Here is an 11411-nt window from a genome sequence, read left to right as displayed (position 1 = left end):
AAAAAAAAAAAAAAAGTTAAAAAACCAACTATGTAAAAATAATTTAAAAATCTGGTGTCGATTTAGAGTAGGAAGATGTCAGGCCAGGCGCGGTGGCTCACGTCTGTAATCCCAGCACTTTGGGAGGCCGAGGCGGGTGGATCACAAGGTCAGGGATTCGAGACCAGTCTAGCCAATATGGTGAAACCCCGTCTCTAATAAAAATACAAAAATTATCTGGGCCTGGCGGCGTGTGCCTGTAATCCCAGCTACTCAGGAGGCTGAGGCAGGAGAATCGCTTGAATCGGCGAGGCAGAGGTTGCGGTGAGCTGAGATCCGCCACTGCACTCCAGCCTCAGCCACGGAACAAGACTCTGTCTCAAAAAAAAAAGAAGGCCGGGCGCGGTGGCTCACGCCTGTAATCCAGAAAAAAAAAAAGAAAAAAAAGATAGAGCATATTTGTACACATTGTAGTATTCATTTGTCATCTTTCTTGATCACAATAATCCATTGTCCCTATATATTTGAACTTGAGCCCTATTAAGCCGCTGTGCTTCTGGTAAACCTTTTCTTTTTTTCTCGGTGCCTTATTTGTCAAAGACTCTTGGAGATAAAAATAAACACGTGCAACTTGTTTGTCCTCTTGTCCTTTTCTGTTAGGGGCTATTCATGCTGAATTTAAAACTGACTGCGCTTACACACGTCTGCGAGTGTGGATGTGAGTATCTACGTACATCATTTGAGAAAGTGCAGCTACCTAGGATTGGCTACAAGGCAAAGGTGGAGAAAGGTGGAGACCTTTAGGAGCCCACCCACCCAAGCGTTAGGACGGTGGGCCTGAAAGTTACTATGTAGAACTCCTTAGCTTGCAGCCCTAACCCAGTGCAGAACGTGTTACGGACAGAGGAACAACATTGACTTAAATCATTTTAAAGCCCTTGATAACCCCTCGCTGGCCCCTTCTCTGGCGCGCTGAGTTCTGCCTGGCCTTGGCCAAGTACTGGGTATTCAGGTGGACACCAGCGAGAATGCGCGCGCGTGTGTAGTGCGCGGACACCTAGGAAGCCACTTGAAAGTAAACACCACGCTTGGGGCGTCCCTGGACATTGCTTAAAACATTTCAGAGTCGCCCGTTTTCATCGCAGGGAAGCGCTGAGGTCCCCCTGCTCCGGGGTGGGGGGGGGGGTGGCATTGGCCTGTGTCTTCCCCCGGGGGCAGAGCGCCGGTAACACGGTGTGTGTGTGTGTACGCGCGTGTACACACTCTCACACACGGCTAGAAAGGGTCCAGGCGACACACACACACACACACACACTCTCTCTCTCTCTCTCTCTTTCTCTCACTCGGCTAGAAAGGGTCCAGGCGGTTCCCGGCGCTTTTCCAGCCCTTGTTTTCATGGCGCACCCTCCCGCCAGCCGCCCCTCTCCGCTCTTCGTCGCCGGCCCGGCCGCGTGGGGTTCCCCGGGAGCCCCCACCCCCTCGGGGACGCCGGCGACCCCCGAGTCCGCGCCCGGCCCACCACAGGCCTGAGCAGAAGGCCCCGCTCACACCCACCGCGCCGCGGCCGCGCGGGAGGCCTGCGCCGCCCGCGCCACCCACCGGCCAGGCCCGGCGAACGCAGCGGAACGGGCGGGTGGCCGGCCGGGGTGCGCCCTCCCCGGCCGCGGCCCCGCGCGCCATGTGCCCCCGGCGGGGTGCGTAGCTCCCGGGTCCGCCGCGGCGCCTTTAACCCGGGCCAGCGAGCGGGGCGGAGGGGGCGGCCGGGCGGCTCAGAGGAGGGTTCTTTCTTTCTTCTTTTTTTGAATGAACCGTGTGACGTTACGCACAGGAAACCGGTCGGGCTATGCGGAGAATGAAGTAAGAGGACAGGCACCCCCGCCCCGTGCCCGCCCCCTTCCTCCCGCGCCCGCCCCTCCGCGCCGCCCGCCCGCCGCGCTCCCGCCCGCCGCTCGCCTTGGCCCCGCCGCGCCGCCGCCGCCGCCGCTGCCAGCGAAGGTGCCGGGGCGCCGGGCCCTCCCCGCCGGCGGCCGTCTGCGCTCGGAGCGGGCTGCGCGGCGGGAGCTCCAGGAGGCGGCCGCAGCCAGCGCCGTCGCGCAGGAGCAGGAGGAGGAGAAAGGGTGCGCAGCCCGGAGGCGGGGTGCGCCGGTGGGGTGCAGCGGAAGAGGGGGTCCAGGGGGGAGAACTTCGTAGCAGTCATCCTTTTTAGGAAAAGAGGGAAAAAATAAAACCCTCCCCCACCACCTCCTTCTCCCCACCCCTCGCCGCACCACACACAGCGCGGGCTTCTCGCGCTCGGCACCGGCGGGCCAGGCGCGTCCTGCCTTCATTTATCCAGCAGCTTTTCGGAAAATGCATTTGCTGTTCGGAGTTTAATCAGAAGAGGATTGCTGCCCCAGTCCCCGGCTCCTCCATCGTCCCCCCTCCCCTGTCTCTCTGCCGGGGAGGCGTGAAGCGGTCCCGTGGATAGAGATTCATGCCTGTGCCCGCGCGTGTGTGCGCGCGTGTAAATTGCCGAGAAGGGGAAAACATCACAGGACTTCTGCGAATACCGGACTGAAAATTGTAATTCATCTGCCGCCGCCGCTGCCTTTTTTTCTCGAGCTCTTGAGATCTCCAGTTGGGATTCCTGCGGATTGACATTTCTGTGAAGCAGAAGTCTGGGAATCGATCTGGAAATCCTCCTAATTTTTACTCCCCCTCCCCCCGACTTCTGATTCATTGGGAAGTTTCAAAGCAGCTATAACCGGAGAGTGCTGAAGATTGATGGGATTGTTGCCTTATGCATTTGTTTTGGTTTTACAGAAAAGGAAACTTGACAGAGGATCATGCTGTTCTTAAAAAATACAAGTAAGTTCTCTGCACAGGAAATTGGTTTAATGTAACTTTCAATGAAAACATTTGAGATTTTTTACTTAAAGTGCATTCGAGTAAATTTAATTTCCAGGCAGTTTAATACATTCTTTTTAGCCGTGTTACTTGTAGTGTGTGTGCCCTGCTTTCAGCCAGTGTATACAGGAAAATGCACCTGATTTTTTTAACTTATGAGTTTGTTTTTTCTTTAACCTTTCAGCATCACGGAGGAAGTAGACTGATATAACAATACTTACTACTAATGTGCCTCATGAAATAAAGATCTGAAAGGAATTGGAATAAAAATTTCCTGCATCTCATGCCAAGGGGGAAACACCAGAATCAAGTGTTCCGCGTGACTGAAGACACCCCCTCGTCCAAGAATGCAAAGCACATCCAATAAAATAGCTGGATTATAACTCCTCTTCTTTCTTTGGGGGCCGTGGGGTGGGAGCTGGGGCGAGAGGTGCCATTGGCCCCCGCTGCTTTTCCTCGGGGAAGGATGGCGCAAGCTGGGAGAACAGGGTACGATAACCGGGAGATAGTGATGAAGTACATCCACTATAAGCTGTCGCAGAGGGGCTACGAGTGGGATGCCGGAGATGTGGGCGCCGCGCCCCCAGGGGCCGCCCCCGCGCCGGGCATCTTCTCCTCCCAGCCCGGGCACACGCCCGGTCCCGCCGCGCCCCGGGACCCGGTCGCCAGGACCTCGCCGCCGTCGCCCCCGGCCGCCCCCGCCGCCGCCGCCACCGGGCCTGCGCTCAGCCCGGTGCCACCTGTGGTCCACCTGACCCTCCGCCAAGCCGGCGACGACTTCTCCCGCCGCTACCGCCGCGACTTCGCCGAGATGTCCAGCCAGCTGCACCTGACGCCCTTCACCGCGCGGGGACGCTTTGCCACGGTGGTGGAGGAGCTCTTCAGGGACGGGGTGAACTGGGGGAGGATTGTGGCCTTCTTTGAGTTCGGTGGGGTCATGTGTGTGGAGAGCGTCAACCGGGAGATGTCGCCCCTGGTGGACAACATCGCCCTGTGGATGACCGAGTACCTGAACCGGCACCTGCACACCTGGATCCAGGATAACGGAGGCTGGGTAGGTGCACGTGGTGATGGGAGTCTGGGCTGAGGCCGCAGGTCCGAGATGTGGGGGTTGCAGTGCAGCGGGTGGGCTCCTGGGGTAAGGGGAGGCTGTGGGGCTGGTGAAATAATATCAGGGTTGTTGCTTCCCGGCGTCCATACCTCTTCCTACGGACAAAGTGCTCTCTCCCAACTCGACTGATGACGCCTGCCATCTAAAGTCTTTAACTTGCTCTCTAGTTGAGGAGGTCCAGTAGGATGTGGTGGTCAATGGTACTCCTTCAGTGTTTCTCGAGCTGGAGGTCCAGGAGTCCCCAGGACCACAGTTTCCTGGCCTGAGCAGCTCGTTGGGACCCGAGGGAGGTTTCAGGGACTGCTTATGAACCAGATGCCAGGTTGGGTCTTGACAGTCTGCACCCTAAACAAGCTGCCCTGAGACACGACCCTGGTGCACTTACATTTGAGAACACCCCAATGAGAAGAACAGACTCCACAGAAGACTAAGGGTACGCCTTTTCTAACGCGGTACAATTTTCCAAAAGAGGAAAACCAACCTGAGTCCCTTTCCCTGGAAAACTTAGTTGTGTTTGTAAAGAGCTAAGTTGACATTCCAAAGTCCTTACACTGGAATCTCCAGTGTGTTCCATGTTTCCAGTGGGCGTGACGCAGTGTCTTGAGGGCTATTGGTCTATGGCTTTGCTATCTCGTCAGTGACAGAATTTGCATCGGCTACATTCTTTATGTTCTATAATTTCTGTATGAGTTACTAATTTACTAGAATGTTGTTAGAATCTTTTGTTTTTCACCACCTAAAGTCGACCTAATTTTGTGTTCTCCTGAAAAAAATTGCGTCTAGGTATCTATGTACGGCGTAGAAGAATTGATTATTAGCTGTGGATTCTCTCATACCCTGACTTTAGTTGAAGTGATTGATACCTGTGGCTTTGAAGAACATATGTGAGATGATCTTTTTCTGGTGCTGTGCTAGATAGAGCTTTCATCATTGTACCATACAGTTGTACTTTAGGGGAGAGGTGCAGCTCCTAAGATTCAAGGATTGTAATGGAGAGCTGTATCTCATACCTAAAATGATGAATTTATAAAAAAGTCATTCCTGTCTGAAGTGTTCTTGTTTTTTTGTTTTGTTTGTTTTTACAGTTTTTGTTTTAATCTGAAGAGTTATCTTTAAAAAAAAAAAAAAAGGGTGTAATTCATTGCTTCCTTTTATAGTCTCTTGGGAGAATAACTAATGTCATTACTTTATAGGTCCTAACAGGAGAAAAAAGCCTAGAAATGACTGCAAGTGAATTAGATGTCAAGAAGCACACTACATGTTTTTATTACATTTCACGAAGTGTGCTCATATTAAGGGGCCAAATAGAGAAAAGGCCAAGAAAAGTACATGATTGATGGGAACATCTGATCTTATTTGACCAAAGTTGACAAAATATTGATGCCACTGTTTGGTGTTTAAAAGTAAGATGAACTAAAATACCCCAATTTAAATTTCTAAAATTTAAATGCTCTTCTCAAATTGTTTGTTGAGATCTCACATTATCAGATCTTTAGTAATTCGGGAAGAATTTGCTAAAGGGTGAAAAGAATATTTTTGTTAAATATTTGGTTAAGTAGGTGGTTTGATTTTTAATCACCATAACTAAAAATGTTGGGACTTCCAGACTCCAAAAGGATCCTTTTAAACCAAAGTAAAAATGATTTAATAGTTTTACCATTTCATATTTTCATGAAAAATTCATATTTAAAAATTTTCTTTCTAGTTGAAGGAAATCCAAGGTGGTAACTGGTATCTGTCTATCAAGTAAGTTAATAAAAACATGGGAAACAGAGACACATGATGATAGGACTTAAGATACATCCTTGATAATTGCTGCTGAATTTCAGTGTTATCATCTCATGGAACTGAAGGTTTTTTTTAAGTAAAGCCTCACTTTTTTCTTTCCTTAAAACAGAGTTTTCATAGTAGACCTATCTTTGTGGTCAACAGGTATCTGAGGTTGGTAAATGCAGAGGCTACATTTTGTGATGCCAAACCACAATGACATACCATAGAACATGATAAACATTTTTTGACAAAACTGCTTCTAGTAAAAATAAATCATACAGAAGCACAGATGGCTGATGGTAAAATATGTAATAGATATTTCAGAACAGAAATCTGTGAATTTCAGAACAATGCATAGATGGTGACTATATAGGAAAACAAAGGAATTTAGAGTATGTATGTGTGTGTGTGTGTATATATATATATATATATATAAATAAAAATATATACACACACACATACATACACACCAGGAAATGCGCTCATTGGACACTTTGGAATAATAGTGGTAGTGTTTGAGAATGATAAATGATTTGCCTATCATTTCAAATGTGCATTATTAATCTAAAAGTTATTTTAGGCATGGCATACAGATTTTTTTCAAATTTACACCAATCGGGGTTACATCTCTAATAATATGTTGTATTTTACAGTGTAAAGTAGCCTTAATGGTAAAGCTTCAGAAGAGAGCTAGCATATTTTCTTGACATGTGCCAATAATCTGCACTGTCCCCAGGGTTCAGTGGATAAGCCCATCTCCTGAATGCTACATTGAATACTCCAGGCTTTAGACTTCAAGTCATTTCTTTTTCTTTGCTGCTCCTACAAAATGAGAACCTTGCGAGGCTGAGGAAATCTGTTTGAATTTTGTGTTCCATAACATGGAGAAATCAGGTCCTTGGAATGATCAGCCTCTGATAGACTGTCCCAGAGGACTACAAATTAAATAAAGACTAAAGAAGTAATTGGGTGTAGAGTGGACTGTGGCTTTATTCCTAGGTCTGAATAAGGCATTGTGTGGCATCTAGAGAGGCAGGACAGAGGAGGCAGTGAGAGAGCAGCAGTTCTAGAAAATGTGGAACCCTTGCTGCTCAGTGTGGCTTACAGACCAGTAGCACATGCACCCCCTGGGAGCTTCTTGGAGATGTAACAGCTCAGCTCCTACCCCAGAGCTCACATATTCTGAGTCAGAATATGTGGTCTGTGCACATTAAAATTAGTGATGCTGGCTACCATCCTTGGTTCCTGGTGGCATCTTTTAGGAAGCATTGCTACCTGGGATGGATTCTGCATTGTCCCCTTCCAGTGACCTTAAGGATCTGTAGTATTACTTGGAATACTGAATATTCCGCTCGCGTTATCTGACTTTAGGAAGACATGAATTGGGATGAAGGAGAGATAGCAAGCAGGTAGATTACTACAAGCCCAGTCTTCTCGCAAATATTTTTCATGGTAGTTATCCAATTTGTATTGGCATCACTGGTTCCATTAAGAAGTAAGATACTTCTCTTCTTCAATTAAAGGCAAGAGAATGAGCTCTTTTAATAGCTCTGTTAGTTATTATTTTATCTCCTCCTGACACAGTTTAAATTCTGGAAATGACTTTAGTGACCTTGCAACAGCTTTAAGACAAAGGGACTCTTGCAGGCAGGGGTTGAGTTGTGGGCAAATGATGGTGAGCGGCTTCCCAAACTGAACTGTGATGACATTCAGCTTCAGGTCTTAGGAGAGAGTGAGATATGGACTACTAGAAAAATGAGATGATTCAGGCAGGAGACTGGAGGAGATGAGCTTTATTCTATTGATGAGATGGTAATCCGACTTACTTTTTGGTCTTTTGGTGTTGGTAGTTTAGGAAGACAGCTTCCTTTTCATTAGTTAGTCAGCAAGCAGTTTTTCCTTTCTGAATGCAGTCCACATCCAGCAAAACATTTGATTAACTAGAAAGCAATACCATTCTCATGCCAGTGTACAAATTATATGAAAGAGCATCATTTTTCTAGTATCTGAGGATTGGCTGTGTATGGCCAATTTTGGCAACAAAACGATAGGATTAAAAATAGCTTGAAGATGATCTAGTCTTAATATATTTCATGATGAACTTTCCTTGGGAAAGTGTATCTTTCTGCCTGCTAAGAATCACATGACCCCTTTCAATAATTTATTTAGTAGAAAAAAGCATATTATTGCTCCTGGAGTTTTCAGTCATGTGCTGTGGAGTGATTATGTTTCTGGACCTTCATAAAATTTTATGGTTAACTTGAGTTCTCTTTTCTGTTTTAGGGCCTTTGTTGCTATTTAATGTCCATTGAAAACATGGCTTTCTTTTGCGCATTCTTTACTTTGAGTTGTACTTTCTAATGAGAACGGATTGTTCTTTTTAGCAATCTTTGATTGAACTGGTACATTTCAGATTACTTAAATGTCATCAGGCCACACAGTGTACCAGGTAACAGAAAGCCACAAAGTAAAAAAAAAAAAAAAAGCAAGCAAAATTCTTGTAGTTTTTTCTTATCTCTGTTTCAGTAGTATTGTGCTTTTTGGAGGGATGATAAGCCCACTCGTGAGTGAGTGTGTGGGTGCTGTGTGTTAACGTGATGCTTCCCACCCGGTATACCTCCACACCCATTTCTAAGGTCACTCATTGTGTCTTAGCAGCAGTTTAGCAAAGCAGTATCTCAGCAGAAGTGCATTTGTGCTAGCAAACAACACTGTCTTTGTAGTGTACAAGTAGAAAGTTTTCTTTTTTTCCCCCAGAGATATATTGTATTTGAGGTTCAAAGGTTCTGTTCAGCATTTTTAAAGTAATCTAATATCACCTTATTCAGGCATAACAGTAACTTCTCAACCTGGTCATCCTTTCTGTCAGCTACACATAGGAGACCACTCTGTGAATTTACCCCACTGTGAAGTTTCTCTTTCGTGCCTCTTGGTTTGGTTAAAGCAACCTTAATATTTGATGTCTAAACAGGATCAATGATGAAAATCATCCAAGGACTGAGACAGTTATTCCACAGACATGATTGCCAGTCTTACATGAGTCCTGCCCTGGGTTAGGCTGGGGACATGGGAAGGAGCCTCTGCCCTGGATAAACTCACAGGCGAGTGTTGCAGGTGCCTGAAGAAACTCACCATTACCATACTGCCTGATAAGCCTGATCCTAGACTCAGAGACTTAGAGGGAAAAAGCAAGTAACTATAAGTTATTTTGTATGTACTTCAATCTTGGCCTAAGAATGTTATTTCTGACTATATGGCTGTTCATGTGTGCATTAGGCCTAATTTAAATAGAGACAAAATGTAGGTACTTTAAAAAATACTGTATAACATAGACATATGCTTAAGAGAACTGAAAGGCAGGGGGAGTTCCCTTGTTAAATATTAACCCACTAAGCACTATTTATGCACACTAAGAAGACTTAATAAACAGCAGTCTACAATTCTTAAAACATTTCATTAATTGTTTTTAAGTAAAAGACAATCAAGGCTCTGATTAGACTGACTGGAACAGGGTAATTTGAAGAACTATCTTTCTTAAATAACTTGTATGCCAAAAAATACAAGGAGGTTTTGAACCAGAACAGGGCTCTTCCTTTGAGGGAGGGAAAAAGCTTCTGTTTTGTTTTGGTTTGAGGTTATGTTACTGTTCTACTTATTGAGACGCATCTACAGTGCTATTTACAGAACTTCACAGTCCGTCGTGATGCTCCTGTTCCTAAAGAGCAGGTGTTTGCCTTCGGACTTTTTGGGCTTATGGTCCTGTTTATTTAAATGGAGATTGTAAAACTTTTAAAATGCTAACAAAGCTGTTTTCACTTAAAAACATATTTTTATAGATTGTCACTTGTTGTTCTGATATATGTCCAATTCTATATATGCCACAGCACCATTTCTCTGCTTGCCATTTGCCAGACAAAAGATGCATCCATCTGTCCTTCAGTGTGAGTAAGGATTGAATGATTATTCCTCTCTCTTTCAAGTCATGGGGCTTTCTCATAGGTGCCACCACCCCCGTGACCATGACCATCCCTACCTACCTCATCATTCCATCAGAGAGGGACTTCTCAGGTGTAGCTCCTTGTTAACATCCAATTAACAAAGGGTAGAATTCACCTGAGGAAAACAGCCATGCGCTTAGATACCAGCAAAAGGGAGCAGAAGTGGGGAGTCTAACCAAAGTGAGAGGGTAACCCTCACCCCAAACATGCTGCAGGCAGCTGGGCAGGTCAAAATTCTGTGACCAGATACTATCCTTTCCCTCCAGAAATTATAAACTTTAACCCTGTGCAGAGAAAAGATAGTATCTGCTGGCAAAATTTTTACTTGCTTTGATTTCTGCAGTGCAAGATTATAGTGAGGTTATACTTGAGCCTCTGATACATTTTTGACAAACTAAACTAAAATAGCTTAGGGTAAGGACTACTTCCCCAAATGCCCTTTTAAACATGTGAGAAAGGGAATCTCCCTGGCATACCAGTACGGCCACTCGTAGCAACATACTGAGAGTGACTCGCGTGATTTTCTTGGGCGATCAGCCGTATTCCATAAGCAGGTTAACTGTGGAAGACACCTGCCCTTGACCACCGTGTTTGGGCCACGTATGCTTCGATGGGGAAATTTGTGTTTCCATTCTGCCTCTTGTTTTGCCTTCAATACGGGATAGAACCGTGTTCCATTTTTAGTTAATAATCAGCTCTCTGGGGCTTCTATGTAATGAGTCAGAAACTTATGACTGACTCCACTCTGCTTTTTATCATGTCTCCTGAAAACAACCCGAGAACCCATTGTGTCAAATGAAGCTTTAATTTTTCAGGGGAGGTTTTTTTCCATTGAGACCAATACATCTTTTCTTGTGACAGATCCAGTTACTGTATTTCTTTATTTTTAACTGTCGAACAGACAGTTAAGCTGCAACAGAGTATGGTGAGTTTACCAATTTTAATGCTTGGAGCAGCAAACAAAGGATCAGTGTCGCAAGTTGTCTTTTCTTGACTTTTCCCAGCTCTCCTTAGCAGATAACTAAGATGATATTTTTTCTGCCTTACAACATGATGAATGCTATATCTCTATATTAACTCTGAAATTGAATTGCAGCCAAATATTCCTCTCAGCTGCATTAGAATTTTCTAAGAGAATACGAGACACATACTTAGTCCTCTTAGTTCAATGCTATATCTCAGATATATTGATATCTGATTTACAATTAAAATAGGAAGAAAATTAAGTACAAATTATATCATCAGCTTTAAATATTGATTTATCTTTTTGGAAAAAAAAAAGCAATTCCATAAAGGATGGCAGCGTTGGCATTTCTGGGTATAAAATTTCAGGGCCATCTCCTAGCCGTTCCCTTTATCAATTCCTGCCAGCATCTTTAAACACACACACACACACACACACACACACTGAAAACACAGAGAGAGGTTTTGAGATATTTTATAACAAAATTATAAGAACAGTGAGACAGAGCCATTTACTAACCATTAAAGTGATAGTGTAAGAAGACAATGATTGGAAGAAGTCCTAATTGAGGGAAACGAGCAATTGTCCGCAAAACTTAACCCTGGGCTCCCAGGAACCAGGGCAGGGATGGTCATGGAAAGGGTTTTCAGGATCCAGTTATTTGGGAAAGGATGCATGCTTTTATTTATTGAAAAAAAAAAAA

General features: G+C 45.3%; 1 protein-coding gene and 1 long non-coding RNA gene across 3 annotated transcripts in view; one reads left to right on the top strand and one right to left on the bottom strand.

The window, feature by feature from the left end:
- The first annotated feature begins 1960 nt into the window (after positions 1–1960).
- The window catches only part of BCL2 (BCL2 apoptosis regulator), a 202565-nt gene continuing 193114 nt past the window's right edge, over positions 1961–11411 (top strand). Inside the window, exons 1-2 of one of the 2 annotated variants that reach the window (XM_017528869.2) lie at positions 1961–2826; positions 3050–3919. In XM_017528869.2, coding sequence (XP_017384358.1) covers positions 3332–3919 — 588 coding nt within the window. In that variant the 5' untranslated portion in view covers positions 1961–2826; positions 3050–3331. Of the gene's footprint in view, positions 2827–3049; positions 3920–11411 lie in introns of those variants that run through there. The other variant, XM_037738632.1, reaches the window with a different exon arrangement.
- LOC108304607 overlaps positions 8094–11411 on the bottom strand; it is a 10834-nt gene continuing 7516 nt past the window's right edge. Inside the window, exon 2 of the long non-coding RNA XR_001825327.2 lies at positions 8094–10872. This is a non-coding gene — a long non-coding RNA (uncharacterized LOC108304607). The remainder of the gene's footprint in view (positions 10873–11411) is intronic.

Source organism: Cebus imitator, unplaced genomic scaffold (assembly GCF_001604975.1).
Source record: "Cebus imitator isolate Cc_AM_T3 unplaced genomic scaffold, Cebus_imitator-1.0 Scaffold55, whole genome shotgun sequence".
In the NCBI taxonomy this organism is placed as follows: domain Eukaryota; kingdom Metazoa; phylum Chordata; class Mammalia; order Primates; family Cebidae; genus Cebus; species Cebus imitator.
This window is presented reverse-complemented; position numbering and strand designations above follow the sequence as displayed.